General features: G+C 46.4%; 1 protein-coding gene across 1 annotated transcript in view; it reads left to right on the top strand.

The window, feature by feature from the left end:
* The window catches only part of LOC138266830 (BOS complex subunit NCLN-like), a 198,718-nt gene that overhangs the window by 28,890 nt on the left and 150,535 nt on the right, over positions 1–19,293 (top strand). Inside the window, exon 2 of the mRNA XM_069215554.1 lies at positions 10,753–10,937. Within this exon, the coding sequence (XP_069071655.1) occupies positions 10,753–10,937 (185 nt within the window). The remainder of the gene's footprint in view (positions 1–10,752; positions 10,938–19,293) is intronic.

Genomic DNA, 19,293 nt, shown 5'->3' on the forward strand with positions numbered 1-19,293 from the left:
TGGTGATGTGTGCGTAGATGTGGTGTGGGTGATGATGTTGGGTTCCTGTGTGTGTTGTGGTTTGCGTTCCCTGTGCTCTCTCTCTGTGTATTGCGCCTTGTCTCTGAATTTCGATTTGGGGGGGTTTGTGGGTGATGTGGGTGTGTGTTTTATATGGTGATGGGTGTGTGGGAGTGGTGTGTGTATGTGTCTCAGGTGTGTGTATTTTGAATTGTCCAATGTGGCTGTGTTTTGTATGGGTGTGTGTATTTTGAGCGCTGCGGTGTGTACTGCCAATGGAATACCGCGGTTGAAAGACCGTCGCGTGGATTCGTGGGTCGTAATGGCATGGGCGTGTTTGTGTTGGCGTGACGGTGGAGGTTTGGTCATCTCCAGTTTATCGCTGACCGCTGATGAGGCGGCCTTCCGTGGATGTCGGGTTTTTGGCGGTTTGGCAGTTGTGGGTCAGAATGACCGTGGCGGTTTCCGCGGCCGTGGCAGTAGAATGGCGGTCTTCTGACCGGCGGTAAGAGCCTTTTACCGCCGAGGTCAGAATGACCCCCTAAGTTACGCGAAGCGGAGGTGGCGGAGTCTAGAGATGAGTTATCAGTGGAAGAACTGAAGTCTGTGAGGGCTAGTCATAGGGAGGCAGACACCAGACTATGTAAACACGACTACAGACACTACATGGCACGTCAATATGTGAAGGGAGATAAATCAGGTTGGTTGTTGGCCTGGCTGGTTCGCCAACCATCGCAGCCTTTACCTATAGGAGCAATCCGACTGCTTTCAGGGAATATAATCAATACCCAAGTGGAAATTAACGACGCCTTTTATGCATACTACCGATCTTTATATTCACCCCCTCCTCCTTCTCCAGTACAGCAAATGGCCGACTTCTTGTTGTCAGTCCCCCAGAACCGCCTGCTGATCGAGCAAGCAGGCACAATGGATGGCCCAATCAGTATGGAGGAAATTCGCCTGCCACTGACACAGATGGCATGCAGTAAAACACCTGGCTCGGACGGGTTACCCGTAGAATATTTAACTTGCCAAGCAGTTCATCTTCTGCAGCCATTACTTCAGGTGTTTAACGAAGCATACGATCGGGTACAACTACCACAAACTCAATGTGCGAAGCTTTAATAGTGGTGCTCCCAAAATCCGGGCCGCGACACCCTAGATGTTCGATCATATCGCCCTCTTTCCTTGCTCAATTCTGACTGCAAGCTATTGGGGAAGATCTTAGCAAATAGACTTCTCCCCTTCCTGCCAAGTTTGATCCATGGAGACCAATCGGGGTTTATACCCGGAAGAAGCACCTTCTTAAATATTAGAAGATTACTTCGTATAATGCACAATGGCAATCGTGGGGAAGCAGTAGCTTTGTCACTATACATAGAAAAGGCATTTGATAAGCTGAGTTGGGATTTTCTCGTGAGCACATTTAAAGCGATGGGATTCAGCTCAGGATACATTAGGCGGATTAAAACACTATATGCTAAACCCACTGCCCATGTTAAAACAGGGCAGGTTATCTCGGATTCATTTCCAATAGGTAGAGGCACTAGGCAGGGCTGCCCGCTATCCCCTCTATTGTTTGCAACAGCCATGGAGCCATTAGCTGTCAAGTTACGCAACCAGGCCCAGTTATGGGGCATCCCAGAACTCAACACACACCATATTATCTCTTTATACGCGGATGACGCCCTGATATATCTACAAGACCATGCCATCTCTATGGCTGGGGTAATGTCGATACTGGGCACCTTCGCATCCATCTCCGGTCTACGGATTAATTGGTCTAAGTCATGCATCTACCCCCTCTCCCCCATAGCACCAGAACTTCGCGGGGTCCTACCGGATTATCACTTGCCATGGTGCTACTCCACCTTCAAGTATTTAGGGGTACAGATATGTCACTCTATGGTTGATCTCAAAGAGGGCAATATTGATAGAGTCCTCCGATCTGTCCGCAGTTTCCCATTCTGGGGGAAGCTTCCCCTATCCCCCATGGGACGGGTGGCCATTGCCAAAATGCTTATCCTTCCGAGATTCTTATATTATTTTGCCACGCTCCCGATATTCCTACCGCAATCGTTCTTCAAATCCCTGCACTCGCTAATGACTGCCCTACTCTGGGGTAGGGACAGATGCAGAGTTTCACTATCCATAACACAATACCCACAGAAGGACGGAGGATTGGGCATGCCAAATTTTGAATTATATTAGGCAGCTGCCCAATTACAGTGGCCGACCATATGGCTCAGCGAGACCCCCTCAGAGGAGAGAAAAGTGATACAGGACTCACTAGCACCGATTTGGATTCTAACTTGGCTACTAGACAGCTCCAATCGCCCACAACAAGGGTCTATCATACTAGACGCAGCCAGACTGTGCTGGCAAAGATACGTCCATGGCAGATGTTCCTTGATCCCATATTCTCCCTCGCTGCCGGTGGTGCAACTACCGGGGGCCCAAGTGATAACAGTGCACCATGATATGCGCGGTATAGGACTATCGAACGCAGGTGAACATATTGTGAAATTAAACTCCTGCTTGACAATACATGGGAGCACGGCAACACTGAGCCACAGGAATCGCAGCTACTTACCATGATTCTCACAACTGGTAATACAAAAGGCATTATATCAAGACTATACAAGCTGCTGCTAGTCGGGGCTTGCCCTGAATTGCCTCATGCTAAGGCCCGATGGGATGTAGTACTCCCTTCCCCATTGCCCCAGAGTGCCTGATCCGTTGCATTATCAATGGTCAAAAATGTCTCTTGCAATACTAGACTGCGTTACACTCAGTTTAATTATATACACCACTCCTACTTATCCCTGTCCCACATACAAAAGGATATACCCGAATTCAGACCCAGTATGCCCTAGATGCGCGACTCCAGCAGCGGATTTTTATCATATGGTGTGGAACTGCCCCCCTGTGAACTCGGCCTGACAATGCATTACAGACACCATAGCTGACATTACTGGGCATACCCCGAATTTAACACCAGAATCTTGTATGTTGGGAATACGTTGGCCTGGCAAAGGAGACAAACAGCTTCATAAATTTATTGACCTAGCCTTCGCAGTGTTCAAACGCTTGATAGCCACGCACTGGAAAGCTCCACATGCTCCGGGATACACCACTTGGCTGCACAACCTACTAAGGTGCTCACATGCAGAGGCTCAGACACTACACCACTTGCAATACAGAGGGCTGATCCAGGGAGGCTCTGAAATATGGGACACCTTTATTGTGGACATAGAGGCTAAGAGCGACATATATCCTCCATGAGCCCCAAGTATACTACATGACATTGCATCCACTATGCCTTCTTACCTAGCGACTATTCACACATCACCGTAGATAGCTCATGTATTACATTCACTGCACACTACGTAGGGCCCACACACATTGGATGCACGGACACTACCTATGTTGTGCTCCTGTTGCAAAAGGAACGCCCACTACTAGGACAGAACCACCTCCAAAGTATTACCCAGCCCAGCTTGCCTGCTAAACTGTAGTTGTATAAATCCGGCAGCCAAGCCGCCCCTGGTCTAGTGACACACACGATCTACCACCTCCCTATCCAAGACATGACAGATCAACCCACCCCACGCATCCTGTAAACCACACAAAGGACATTAATGTGACGTAGTTGAACAGTTTATTGTTATGTGTTATTCCACAGTACAATAATATACGAACTGCACTATATAAGTTTATATATGTGTGTAAACGGTATACCAGAATTAATGGATAAATGTACTGATGCTTCTCATTAAGTTTAATAAACAGATTAAAAAAAAAAAAAAAAATCATGCAAGTAAAGTGTCTTTGTTTCGATCCTTTTAATATCTTTGCATCTATTACAATTCAGAATTAGCAAAAAATATTATGCCTTATTTGCTGTTTACTTGTTGATGGTATATTTTGAAATATTTATGAATTACACATATTTCAATTTTGTTGTGTGTTAGAAAACATTTGACATACTGACAGCCTTCTCCTTACACAGTGTCTTTACCCCAGGAGGATTGTCATCTGCTGGCATAATTCACTCACTTGGTAGTAAGAGAAGGGAAAAGTAAACACCGATCTCCATATCAAAAGGAAAAGATTAAGCACCAATGTGTCAGAAGAGAGTGACTGGCATTTAAAGTACGTCTTCGTCTTTGAATGCACATAAAATGCTACAAGATAAAAACAACATTGAAAGGCCTCTTTATTGAACACTCTCCTATTGAACGCCTTCGAGGTAATTGTGGAGATGAGGGGTGCTGTTAGAAGGTGGTAGTAAGTGAATTTGTGGAGAAAGAGGCCATGGAAAGGGCGGCAACAAAGACTGTTGCACTGGGTACCACCAGACCTAAAGCCAGCCCTACCTCCAGGTCCCCTAGTTCCAGCGCCCTGTCGCAAAGGTGCCCCAGGACATGCTAAGCAGATCTGTGAATCATTAATAATAAGGTCTGTGCTCACAGTTTATCCTTCTGCCCACTTTTTCTGCCTTTAGGCAAGTATTTAAGCATGTTCTGCATATGGCCATAACTTCAGTTTTGTACTCATGTCTGACATTCTTTGTATGTAATAATTATTTTTGGTTCCCTGTAAAGTGCTCTGATGCACTTGTGTCATTTAAAGCTTCCAATAATAAATAGTAGTTTCTACAACTGGTAGCTGATCTCCTTACTTTGTCCAATGACAGACACCGAGCCATATTTGCGTCTGCAAAATCCATCTTCTGTCTCAGCATTTGCAGAAAGCTCTCCAGTTAAACTAAGAAACTCCCAAAAACCTCACACTTCTTTTTTTGTAAAGTTGAGGATTTTAAGAATTTCTATTGCTTCCAAATAGCAATTTGCATGAGATCATTTGTGCTGTCAAATTGTTTGCTAATTTCTCCTTTTGATCATAAATCCACCATCAGCTCAACTCTTCAACCCCCAGTGATTCAAATCTACAGTTTTGCATAATTTCACACTTTCTTTAGAAAGGTTAAATTGATGTGACTGTTCCTGTTCCAACATGGCAGCGTATTCCACATGATGAAGTAGCCTAAGCATATAACTTCATTTGGGCAGAACTGTTATCACTGAACACTGGGAGTGAGCGTGCATCATCTGATCGCGGGCCGATGGCCTTTTTGAGTGCACACAACAATAGTTGTCTCTCTGCATTCACAATCATTTTTTTGAGGCACTGCTCTGTTAGCAAAAAATGTTTAATGTTTTGCCTGACCAAACATGGCCACTGTGAGGAAACAGGATTCTTAAAAGGGCCCTCGGGTGAATGATGTCACAATGCATCTCAAAACTCTGACATCATCAAACAAAGTAACATGCTAGAATGCCTCTTGTTGGTGACTGTTAGAGGTGCACGACTGAGTAAACAGAAGTGTTTTTTTCTCTATAGTGGATGGCCCCTTTAAACATCACAAACGAGATGCGGAAATGCCATAAGGGCAATAGACATGTCAAGCACAATGTTTGTATCCCTTACCAAAGATCATTGAGAACCACCAATATCTTACACCCCAATTCACACTGTGGAGAGATTCTTCTAGGTATTTTTATCAGTTCCAAGCGTTGTGCGAGAGAGCTAAACTCATTCCAACTGTGCCTAAACCTGGACTGTTACCCAGTTGTTTTACAGAGAATCAGTGATGCTTCTAGACCAGTGTTACCCCAGCTCTGGGACCCAACCCACTGTTGGGTTGCAACCATATGTTTGGAGGGACAGGAAAGTCCGAGCAATAAATAAAGATTCCTTTAATTCTTTGTTTAACTTGTCACATTTGTTGGTGCTTCAAAGACAGAGGTCAAATGTCAGGCTATCTCTTCTGACAAACTGTTATGGGATTGGTGTTTAATTTTCTTTTTCAGGGACTCTCCCTCCCGTAGTGCCTTGACACCTTTGGGTACATGTTGCGCTCTATCAATCCTCCTCATTTAATTTCATTCTTTGTCTGCAAGGTGAGAGGAGTTGTAAAACTTAATTATGTGACAATCTTGCTGACGTACAGGAAATGTGAAGGGAAAAGCTGTAGTTTTTTTTCAACACACAGCAAAATGTAAATACCTTTTAATGAACTGTATGCATTCAGCAGTTAGGGAAGCAAGAATGAGGCACTTTTTTGTAATCCTGAAGTGTTCTGGAAACAGAGATTTTAATACAATCAAAATAAATCAAGACACTCAACTTGGTGATACACATATGATAAATATTCACAGAAACCCGATTTCCACACACATTGTCATTTGTGTGCTGTATAGTTTTATCAGTAAAACTGTTTGTCTGTGCAAAGTTAGTGGCCATTTCAATGGAAAATGTCTGTCTAAAATTGACGATGAGCTACCCCAGGATGCTTTAGTCACATTAGAAAATCCACCATCCTTACGCCCATTAAAGGAGGTCGGGTCGCAAAAGATTGAAGTTCTAAAAGGTGGGTCATGGTTCAAAAAAGTTTGGCAACCACTGTTCTAAACCGCCATTGGTAGCTATTGCTCCGTTGTTGTTAGTTTTAAGAATTCATTTTATAAATGTCCTTTTTAGTAGCTAATTTGTCGTGATGCAACTGGACAATATTTAAAGTGCAATTTTTTTTTGGTTATATGCGTGTCTCAGTAATGAAGTTGGGGGTGTTTGCCCTCCTTGTACATTGCATTGCAGAGTTGGCTGACTAAACAACTGTAGAACCTCAGTCCGGCAGCAACATACGGAAATACAAATTATGAATTTTTTGGAAAGCAATTCATCTGACCCTTAGCATAGGTAAAGCTAGGTGGGAGGGATGGTGGGGGAGACCTGCTTCCATTGATGTGTTTTTTCTTCCATGCACTCATCTGGATCCCTGTTGCTACATTCAACATTGGGTTGGTTAGTTGCTTTGCCTCGCCTAAGTCGCAAAAAATTTGTTTTTTGTTAAGTGATGCCACAGCAATGGCCGTGGCTTGAGAGAATCTGCAGCCAGCGGCACAACTCCTCGCTTGTACTCACAGTGTGATTGACAGCATGGGTCCCACAACATAGCCACTTGCTACACATCAATAGCCAAATGCTGATTGTTCATGTTACAGGCATGCACTGTCACTCACATTGCGGATGTGAGCCCAAGGCCTGCAGTGTCAGCTGCGTGAGAGGGCTCACAGACCTGCATTAGAATAAAGGCAGGTATTTGTCTGCATACCTGCCTTTATTCTAAAGGCCTCTCAGTTTCTCCTCACACATTAACTCATGAGAGCACTTAGCTGTCTCTCTGCAATTTCTGAGCACAACTATAAGCAAGTTTCTTTTCTAAGATAAGTCTTCAATCCCAGTTCGTTTTTAGACCTCGGCTACAGACATCTTTCGCTGTTTGTTACCAAGACCCATAGTTTCCAATATGTCATATATATTTAGAATAGGCTTATGGTCTGCCCCTTTCTCATGCCTGAATGACTTAGTTGTCTGTCTCTGAAGTCTGCTCTAGATTCAATGGCTTTTCTTCCTGTTCTTGTGTTTGTCCTGTTCAGGAGCATTTCTGGGTTACAGTTCTCTGACTGGATGTGTTGTATCCTTCCATTCCATACTTCAACACTCCATAGAAGTGCTTGGGCTTCTTTGCTCTCCCCCATGTTTGACTTGCGTCTTCATTGGTGTTGATTTATGCATTGCCAACAAGCATTGGCAAACCCAATAGCTCGGCCTTCAAGAGTTAAGAATATTGGCTGTGCCAATGCTTGTTTCTCTGCCTCTCTCCTCTTTCTGCTCTGTCACGCTCCAACTGCTTATAAGATGCTTTCTACAGCACCTTTTTCTGACCGACTGCTATCCCAATTGCTGACTACTGCTTCTCCCACCTACTACTAATTATTATTCCCTTATTATACATTCAAACTTCATGGAGCATTTTCAACAAGCGTCCAAGGACAAGAGACTACTTAAAAGTGTGTAAAAGGCCACTTTAATGAATCAGGTGTACAAACCTTAAACATAAACTGTGGCTTTACACCTTACATACTAACCTTAAAACCCGCCATCACTATGGGGGTCATTCTGACCCTGGCGGCCGGTGGCCGCCAGGGCCACCGACCACGGGAGCACCGCCAACAGGCTGGCGGTGCTCCCACGAGCATTCTGACCGCGGCGGTTCAGCCGCGGTCAGAAGCGGAAAGTCGGCGGTCTCCCGCCGACTTCCCGCTGCTCGGGGGAATCCTCCATGGCGGCGGAGCGCGCTCCGCCGCCATGGGGATTCTGACACCCCCTACCGCCATCCTGTTCCTGGCGGGTCTCCCGCCAGGAACAGGATGGCAGTAGGGGGTGCCGCGGGGCCCCTGGGGGCCCCTGCATTGCCCATGCCAATGGCATGGGCACTGCAGGGGCCCCCGTAAGAGGGCCCCACTGTGTATTTCAGTGTCTGCAATGCAGACACTGAAATACGCGACGGGTGCAAACTGCACCCGTCGCACCCCTGCAACTACGCCGGCTCAATTCTGAGCCGGCGTCCTCGTTGCAGGGGCATTTCCTCTGGGCCGGCGGGCGCTCTTTTGGAGAGCGCCCGCCGGCCCAGAGGAAATGTCTGAATGGCCGCCGCGGTCTTTTGACCGCGGTGCGGTCATTTGGCGGCGGTACCTTGGCGGACGGCCTCCGCCGTCCGCCAAGGTCATAATCACCCCCTATATGTATTAATAATAGCGGTTAGAAATGGGGTCTCTAGTTGGTAGTGGTTTACACCCTGTCCAAGTTGGGACCCTCACTTTAGCCAGGGTGAGGGAGTCACACAACAAAGATAACTCCTCCTCGCCCCCCTGGTAGCTTGGTTCAAGCAGTAATTCTTATCTTAGAGGCAATGTGTAAAGTATTCATACACACACAGTAACAGTGAAAACACCACAAAAGTACTCCTCACCAGTTTTAGAAAAATAGCTATTATTTATCTGAGTAAAAAAAGACCAGAATGGCAAAAATCCAACATACACAAGCCACAAATATCTCTTTTTAAAAATGTAAGCAAGTCTTAATCCATGAGAATCAATGGATGTATCTCTTTAGCACACAGTACCTGGGATGCATCAAAAACAAAAAAAATGCGGGCCACAGGGAAGGTGAGGAGCCGTAAAAGCAAATCAATGCATTGGTTCCTTATTATGCAGGAGAGGTGATGCATTGATTCTTTCCTCACAGGTGAAACGATGCATCGGTTCCTTACTGGCAGGGGAGGTGAGGCATTGACTCTTTCCTCGCAGGAAAGGCAATGTGGTGATATCTGGACACGCGGCCTTGGTTCCTTACTGCAGTGCAGGGTCGATGAAAAATTGGTGCTCAGGGACAATGCATGGAAAATCCAGATGCGCTGTGTTGATGAGAACGGAATGAAACTGGCGCTGCATCGATTCTGCAGCCGCAGATAGGTGCTGCATTGATTTTTCAGTGCCGAGACTGGCGCTGCATTGATTCTTCAGCCGCAAGATAGGCACTGTGTCGATTCTTTAGGCGTGGTGTGTTAATGTATGGATTTTCTCCTTCACATCACCAGCTTGCAGTTCCAAGGGCCCAGGGACTGGAGTTGGCAGCACTTGGCAAATCAGGACTCTCAGCAGAAGAGCCCAGGCACTGGCAGATAATGTCTTTGTTGTCCCTGAGGCTTTTTAACAGGATGCAAGCTCAGTCCAAGCCCTTGGAGCCAAGTACAGACCTTTCACTCCCAGGACAGAAGCAGCAAGCAGCAGGCCAGCACAACAAAGCAACAGGCAGAGTGACTTACATTTAATAAAAGGGAAGGTTTGGACCTGGCAAGTGGGTGCACTTGCCAGCTCAACATGGCAGTTTAAACCTGCACACACAGGCACTACAATGCAATGCTTTCAGGGCTACTCATGTAGGTACACCCATGGGCCCTGGGTACACCTGATGCACTATACTAGGGAGTTACTGGTAAATCAAGTATGCCAATCGTGGATAAACCAATCACCATTACAATTTAGACAGGAAGCATCTGCACTTTAGCACTAGTTCACAGTGGTAACGTGCCAAGAGTCCTAAAGCAAACAAAAACAGGTAAGAAAAAATAAAAGTAAGAAGGCAAAAGGTTTGGGAATAACCCTGCAAAAAGGGTCAGGTCCAAAAATAACTATACCATTCTCCCACTCCCCTCTTCTAAGTAAACCTTCACAAACCACATGTCCAATCATACCTCTCCTCATTCAAACTCCCTACACATGCATATACCACTGCTGCCATCTTATTCCATTCACAAAACTTCTGTTCCGCTCCTCCCTGCCTCTTCGCCTGGGGTTCACATGACCAATGTTTTTGTCAATAACGTTCAATTTGTGTAAACCCCGCCTGCGCACCTGCTCATTGTCAGCGATGAAACAATATCACTATGAAGACCCTACCTTGCACCGGATTCACCAAAACACCCATAAAACACAGAAATGCGTATAGGGATGGGAAGGTGGGAATCTACACTAACTGTCCCTCGCTATCCGGTGTGTTAAAGTAAAATTGCGCCCAACCCCATGTAAGGGGGACCGGAAAGGGCCTATGACCCGTCCCCGAGGACCTGCTGCCAATTACATTGCCCCCACCCTTGGATCCTACCACCTGCCTGAAGATCCCGGGTAGGCAGGGCATTCTGCCCGCCCCCTCAAAACCCCATTCCTACAAAAATCCATTTCAGCCTGGAGTTTTCCTGCAATGGGCAATAGCTTGGCTCACTTTTTTCTTGTGAATGCATTATTACTATGGCTTGATCATGACTGGTGGTCTCGCCCACAGGATGCAGGACCTCCCTGGTGCACGCAGAGAGCCGAACACTGGACGCCGACCTACTAACGCGCCGCTGCGTGATTATGAGGCTGGCGGACTTCACACATAAACGATACCAGGAGGTTCTGAGCCAATCAGCAGGGGCAGTACTGATGCTGGTTCCCCAGAATGCTTCAGATGCTTTAGAACATCAGGTAAGCAGTGCACTTTAAATTATTCACTTTAATTGTACAGAGTTTTGTGTAGTGATGATATGTCACCTCTGTCTGATAGCTTTATTTATTTAGTTGCATATGTGTTTAGGGGAGACATCATCACCAGAATGCTTTGTAATACACCAAAACATGTTTACAGACTGCTCGGTTTATTTATTTAGGCCTTTACGTAGTGCCAGCCTCACTGACAGGGGAAACGAGTATGTTAGAATACCACTATATGATGTCACATATACTATAAAATAAAGTTGACTTTAGGTTAAACTAGCAGGTTGACAATGGTCCTCTGATGGAAGGGGTAAAATACCTTGTTCTGACTCTCGTGATAATTCTTAGGAAAGAATCATGTACCGTGCCCCTCAGTAAACGTAGCTAAAAAAAATTCTAGCCTTCGCATCAAGAATTTTTCAATTCGATTAAGGACAGGGAGGCAAGGATTATGCGGCTTTTTCTTCACTTTAATTATTCCAGCAGCCAATAAGAATTACGATAAACAAAAACACTACAAATCCCATGAATCAACATATCATGTGACCAAACATAGAGTATACACCCTACATAACCTGCTAAACATAGTATCAACTCCTCTTTCTTTGCTACTCTGCAGCCAGTTAAGTACCTCGATGTTCGTTGCTTGTCAATTACTGTAAATTGCTTTATAAGATAATTATAGATCCGCCATCTCTGTGGGACATTTGCTAGTGGATGGTAAGCTGGTGGGTGAGCTTCCCATCGTTTGTAAGGTTCTGAAAGGCATCCGATTGATCAGTCCTTCACATCCTCGATACTCCACTTTATGGGATGTTAACAGTTGGGGCTCGTTCCTATTTAAAAGGGGGTGGGGGGAGCGGGACATTTAATAATAACAAAAAAATAATAAAGGAAAAAACGTACCTTCTCCGTTACCGCCGCTCCTCTGTCCCTTGTCGCTGGCGTTGCAGGCACAGGCTCCCAGCCTGCCCTGCACCAATCCTGGCGCTGCTCAGAGCAGCGTCAGGTTTGGCTGGGAATGCTCCAAATGAGTTGCCAGGCTGGAGAGAGCCTACAGCACATGTGTATTTGGCCGGCCCGAGACGGACGGCCAAACACACATGCGCTCTGAGGGGAGGCTGTCATCCCATATGCCCCACCCCTTTCACTACGAAGGAATAATAAACCTAGTTTATTATTCCTTCGTGGTGAAAGCGTTGCAGCTTCTGCTGCTGGTGGGGGGTGACACTCCTCCGCCCTTATGGAGGAGCCGCCCCTGGATGTTAATGTGATTTTATGATTTCTGGAATCCTGGCCCTCTAACATATACCTGTCTACAAAGCAGCTTTCTGCTGAACTCACCATGCTTTTGTGTTTGATTTGGAGCCTCAGGTCCTGACATAAAATCTACCATCCCTTTCCCTCCACCCGCTTCTCTCTCACTCCCCAAACCTACTTGAAAATACATTCTACTTTTCGACTGAGAATTTGAGACCCGTAATGTTACATAGGACTACTGATTCTAGAGAGTCTATTAAAATGTATTAATGATTATGTATGCTCATGGAAGGTCATTATGCAATCTGGCGTGAGGCAAAAACTATGGCACAGAATAAGACCCTATTATAATGCAAGGTTAAATATGTAATTGCATATCCTCACCTCTGAATGTTTCTTGTAAAAAAATGCAAACCCTTATTGTAACACCCAGTATTACTGTAAACTCTGCCATAATTGTTGGCTTTTACATATTGATTGTAAGCCCACAGTAAGCTGTCACAATGTTAATGTTATATGCTAAAACTTTTTAATATTTTTTTATCAAGCCCTGTGAGATTCTCTAATACCCTCCTTCAGCACCTCGTTCACCACTAATCAAGACCACAAAAATAGACAAATAAAATGTAAATAGAACATAAACACTGTGGATTTCAGTGATTACACAAGAGGTGTACGCATTGTGAGTTTATTACTAAGGACTTTAACAGGTGTTTTTTCTTAGGCTGTGTCCTGGGGGAGTTCATATGGGTAAATACAACAAAATGCAATGCTTGATTAATCAATACATGTAACCTCTCTAATTACTCAGTGCTTAATTTATAAATAAAAACGTGCCGGTGCCCAGAGCTCTCCTCTTAAACACATGGCTGCTGCAATTAAATGTGCAAACACGGAATCCTGAAGCCATCTCGGGCCCCTTTAATTCATTTAAAGCCACCCCCTGCGCCTTCAGCTCACACTTGCAGCTTTTTACTTTCTCCCATTGTGACTCTTTTGCGTTTCTGTCTTCCTCTGTTTTCCCATATGTGTCTTTTGCTTGCAGTAAATGCTTGAGGCAGAAGATTAAGCGCCGGCCCTCAAAAATAAATGCTGGTGGTGGAAACAACAAGCACAAATTAAGCACTGTAATTACTAGATGAGCGGAGCTGAATTGCCGTATGGAATTCCATAGTGCGGAGTAGCAGGGGCGGCTCCTCCCTAAGGGTGGAGGAGTGTTGCCCCCGCCAGCAGCGGCAGCTGCAAAACCTTTGAAAGAAAACAATAATAAACGTTATTATCGTTTTCTTTTAAAGGGGTGGGGCAATGGGGTGATGAGCAGGGAGGGGGAGTGCTCAGTTCTCCCCCTCCGAGCGCATGTGTGTTTGGCTGGCCGTCTCGGGCTGGCTAAACACACATGTGCAGTAGGCTTTCGCCAGCCCAGCAACACAGTTGCCGGGATGGAGAGAGCCCGCACAGGCTCCCAGTCTGCCTGGGAGCGCCCTGGTTGCTGCTCCCAGCCAATCCTAACGCTGCTCTGAGCAGCGTCACGATTGGCCGCAGGGCAAGCTGGATGCCTGAGCCTGCAGCCATGGAGACGGAGGAACGGAGTGGCTCACGGGGTTAAGGTAAGTGGGTCTTTTTAAAATATATATTTTTTTTATTTTAATCCTTCCTCTTCCACTTCTTTGCGCGCCACCCCCCACATCCCCCCCCCCCCCCCACCGCACCTTACACCCTCCATGGCATGCCGTGAAAAACTCCTGCGGAGTAAAGTGCAATTCATCTACACTCAATCTTGAGCAGTCTGTTGATTTTCACACCAGTATTTACTGGGTGTGGAAACTACAGACCCAGTTTTACCATCTGGCTGGTAAAATCGCATTGGCAATGGCCTGCAGTGAAGCCCAGCCGTATTCTCTGGCCCCTGCCAAATCTCCTTCCAAGGCACAGGGGAGCTTTGCCAAGCAGTGTTCAGTTTCACTCTCCCAACATCCACACACCTTCCCCACCCGCCCCTGCCCCACACCAGCTCTCCCAGCTCACATTACAGCCTCTTTCAAACAGATGGCAAATATGAGCATTAATCCCAAGGAAAAGTGAGTACCCTGGGGAATTATTCAAGGTAAAACAGGGTCTACCCAATTATTCCCAATTCCGTGGGGATTAACTTGTAACTACCCCACTCTACCAGTACCATCCAACTGATAATCATCCTAGGTAGTAATGCCAGAGAGGGGGGATTACAAAGTTATTGCTCCAGGACGTTCTAAGGACAGAACGGTCTGTTTTTCTAATACCCCAGGGAGGCCCCCCTGCCCTCACAAGCACTAGTTACATTTTTATTACCAGACACTTAAGTTCAGACCAGTATAGCTAAAGGAGAGAGGGGAAGGATGTTTGGGACTGTTATTCCTAATGTTATTATGCCCTGTTTTGTAAATCACATGAGATCTGTCTACCAAGTTACCGGTGATACTCACAGAGGAGCAGTGCTAAATTTGTAAATAAAAACATGCCAGTGTCCAAAGCCCTCCTCTTAAACATGGGGCTGCTGCAATTAAATGTGCGAACACGGAATACTGAGACAGTGTAATCCTAAAGCCAACTTGGGACTCTTCAATCCATTTACAGCCACTCCAAGCCCCTTCAGCTCACTCTTGTAGCTTTCTGCTTTCCCACTTTGTGACGCTTTTTCGTTTTTCTCTTCCTCCATCTTTCCCAAATGTGTCTTTTGCTCGCAGTAAATGCTTGAGTCCGAAAAATAAGTGCCGGCCCTCAAAAATAAGTGTTGGTGCCCCGCACCGGAAACAACAAGCACAAATTAAGCACTGCAGAGGTGGTATTTAGGTTCCAGCTCTCTTCTGTTCCTTGAATAATCTAAGTGTCTATTATGCTTCCTTCTTCTTTATATCACAAACATTCCTCAATAAAGAAGACAATACCCTGTGGTTTGCTGTAAGGATGATGATCTGGGCAAACCCACCCATTCAAGCTGAATGGAGTAACAAAGTGAACATTGATCAGCAGTATAACCAGAGGCAACTCATCCGAGTGTGAGAGTCCAGGCCTAGTTTAAGACCCCTTCACCTCTCAAAGAGGAAACGAGCACACCACCAGCAAGATAACACCATTTCTCCCATTGCATTATGGTACATGCAGTTCATAGTTTTTTTGGTCGAGTGCACAAGAACTTTGGCCTGTTGTAAGTATTGTGGGCTTTTAACCACGCCCACCGCACGCCCATCACTATCACTCGTTCGTGGGCTCACCTTTAAAAAATCCTTTGTTATAATTCGTAAATGCTTTACGTTTGTCCCTCCTTGGAGCAGTGTTGTTACCCCTTGCCCATCGACTCTGTTACATGGATAATTGCACAACTGCTGATACGTTTGACTGTGAGCAAACTTCTTTTTCCTTTTGTGTCTTTCCTTTTCCTTTTGTGTCTTTCCTTCATGCTCATGGCGGCCGTGGCGCTTTGAATCGGCTCACTCATGTCAACTGTTTTACTTTTGATTTTCAATTTATGTGGCAAGAAAAGTCCCGTTAGGAACTTATAATAACTCTAACTGGATCAAATGCGAGACCGAGTGCATTCAAATAACTTCTTTGACCCTGTTTCTGGGTTGCTGCACGTCTTCAGCAGAAACTAGTACGACGTTTGGAGGGAGTTGCTTTTATATCGGGTAAAGTGCCACTCCAAAGCAGGCAGGTGAATCCCAGGGCTGGAGTCCCATAGGAGACTTCAGCAGCCAAGCTGAGGTGAGTACAGCGCTTATTTCGTGAAGTACAAGATAATAAATAAGGAGTCCACCCGCAGCCGAAGGAAGACTGGCCTACGGTGGACTGCATTGCGGGCCACAAAGCAGTAACTTAAAAGGAAACATACCGACCGGGATGCATCTACTTTTGAATAGTAAGCTCGCTCCGCAAAGCTGGAGCTCATTCGCTCATAACAAGTTCTTAAAGGTGCCGCGCACCCCGTGCATTACTGCAACGTCTTATGGTACAACAGCTGGTCAATAAATGAATGACTCCCTGAGGGCCCTAAAAATCAATGAGGGGTGGAGGAGATCCACATTTCCAGGAAGTCCACACCACCCCCTTCTCCTGTGAGATATGATAACAGGATGACTATCCTTGAATTCCTCAGAACTTCACACAGTGCAAGGGAAAGTCACGTGTGCAGAATCACACAGAACGTCGTTGGGAGACCGGGGACTTCAAAGAGGTCATTTGAAAGGCTTGGTTGTCGCATGATTTGCAGGTGAGTGGTGGCGTTGTTTGGCATCACTGAACACCTCTTCACCCCGCCACAGGGGTGAGCCAAAAAAATTATTGTGTCAATCTCAAGAAATTACTGATATCACGTATGTTACATCAAAACGCTGGCTGAAGCGCTATATAAAACAGAAAAAACGTATAAAGCACTCTGTAAATCCTTCGTCTCTATGTTTGCATGCGAAAAGGCACACTAGGCTGGGTCAGAGGATTCCTACCTCACCCCTCCTTCAATCCTGACACTTTTCAGGCCACACGCTGTCTCGCCTTTCCTTGCTCGCTGTCTCGCCTTTCCTTGCTCGCTGTCTAAACTGAGCCCCTCACCTCAATCAGCCATACTGGGCGTCTAACCCCAGGCTTAATGTTAAGCACCCTGGTTTCGTGACCCGGAAGTAGATGGTCATTACGAGGTGTCCCCTCAAGCTAGCATCTGCTGTGCGCTCGTGCGTGTGCCCTGGTGATGCAAACGCACGAACTGAATGCACGTGCCTTCATGTGCTCGGAGGGGCTCCCCAACCACACGAAACTGGGAATCATTTGTCTCTAACTAGACCCTCCGGAGCGGTGATAGTGCCCCCCCGGGCGCCAAGACAGGGCAGGAGGAAGGCAGCATATTAAGCTGACCTAATTACAGCCACGCGCCCGGGCGACAGTCCTGCTCACTGAGTGGTGTCGGAGGTGGTGCTGTGCCTATCAGCCAGAGGAAGGCCTCCACCGCTGAGGCAGTTGTAGTGTCTCAGTTTAAGCGTTGCTGCTCTCGGCAGAGATTAACAGTGGTTAATGCTTGCTCCCGCTCGTTGAGTGCTAACTGCCTTCCAGCAAAATGCTGTAGCCATGCGGAAGATGACAGCACACGAAGAGCAAGTGACAACCGTGTAACTGTTCCTTTTTTTCAACCTCGACAGCAAGGCAAGTTCCTGAACCAGAGTTACAGGTCAAACGACAGGCGAGGGCCTAATACGAGGTAGAGGGCCGTTAACATTCATTACAGCCCAAGGCGTAAGGGCTACAAAGCCATTAGAACGCTCCACCCCCTGGGGGTAGAGTGTTGTAAATTAAAAAGGAAGATAGATACAGACCAACATTGGACTGTTGGAGCAGCGTGTATGTGCCAGTCATTAGGCTGCCAGAACAGAAGCCCCTCCCACCTCCACGGGCCCTCCTCGGTGACACATCTCACCCCAATCCATGAAACAAGGCACCGATGAGTAGCTTTCTATAATGAATGCCTTCCACAGACCAAAAAGTCCCTGAACTCTTCCGCCTCTTTCTCCACGGGGGTGTGGACCCACTTTTGCTCAGTTAAGGAATTGGTTTACAAGGAAATACAACTATAACAATGAATGGGAGAGGCGGCATTCTAGTTGGAATTTTTTTTTTTTAAACATACTTCCAGTCTCCAGTCTCCAGTAATTCCACCCAGTTGACCAGTTAGCATGTATTATAAGAGGAGTGATTGAAGGTATAGAATAATGGCTGCAGTCACGCTCAGCCCACCGACCCATTGTGCTACCAGCCCAGCTGGCCCTTGACATCTATAGCTGTCTACCTCTAAACCCAGGTGACCACATCACGCTGCTTTTCTCTCTCCTTCACAAGATCCTGGAAGATTATGGACCTGTTCTCCAGTTTTCCCTTATCGCTGGGGCACAATCTTCTTACCACTCTTACCAGTGCAGAGCGTCCAACTTTACCAGACCACATCAACCGACTGATGCGCCTTAATCATGCCTTTTTCTGGAAAGACCACCTTCACGAAACATGTCAGACTATTCCATGTAAATTTTCTATCATTCATCTGCACAGGAAGAGACATCACTGCGTGTCCCATCATCCATCTGCACAAGAAGTGACTTGTTTCCCTCTAAAACCGTCTATAAAAGAAGAAGCCAGGCAAAAGGACTTGATTTCCCATCATCTCTCTGCACTGGAAGTGACATCACTGCATTTCCCATCATCTTTCTGCACTGGAAGTGACATCACTGCATTTCCCATCATCTATCTGACTAGGAAGAAACCTCTCTGGTTTCCCAGCACAACTGTCTTTAAAAGAGGAAGACAAACGAGGGGACTTAATTTCCCATCATTCATCAGCCCACACCACTCCTCTCTCCTCCTAGGACCTACTTAATGGCAATCGAAGCACAGGTGCACTGCTGGTGAGCTGAAGGCACACCTGTGTGTCCGTTCCGGTCTGCATCTGGACCGCGCCCAGCGCCTGGAACCCTGATCCTCCCCTTACCCACTGCGACCGTGCCATGCTCCTTCGCACTCCAGCTGCTGCTCACCGCACTGCTACCACACTGCACTACACAACATGGAGGGAGCATTCAAATGCACCTCCTGCAAATTCTTGTGCTCTCTCCCACACACTACACTCACCACTCCCACACAGGCAGCAGCCAGCTACCACACTTGCTCACACTCGCACAAACCAGCCACCTGCTCACACTCACACAGATCAACCACCTCCCGCGCAATACACCATATTAGCATGCATGCTCCTTAACACATTCAGTGGTGATATGGGACTTACTGCAGGACCACACTCCGAACTTGCTCTTCCTCAATGAAACATGGCTAAACCTAACCTCTGCACCAAACACTGCTTCAGCCAGACCCGCCGACTACAAGATTGCCAGGCAATACCATTAATATATGCCCAGAGGCAGGGTCACACTCTTATTTAAAGACAACATCAGTTACACTACCTACACGGACATCCCCATCAGCTACATGGAACACCTCACGTTCAAGATATGCATCACAGCCAACTCCTCCCTGGGTGGAACCCTCGTGTACTGACCACGAAGGCCCCACACCAATT

The sequence above is a fragment of the Pleurodeles waltl genome, chromosome 1_1 (assembly GCF_031143425.1).
Source record: "Pleurodeles waltl isolate 20211129_DDA chromosome 1_1, aPleWal1.hap1.20221129, whole genome shotgun sequence".
NCBI classification, from domain to species: Eukaryota; Metazoa; Chordata; class Amphibia; order Caudata; family Salamandridae; genus Pleurodeles; species Pleurodeles waltl.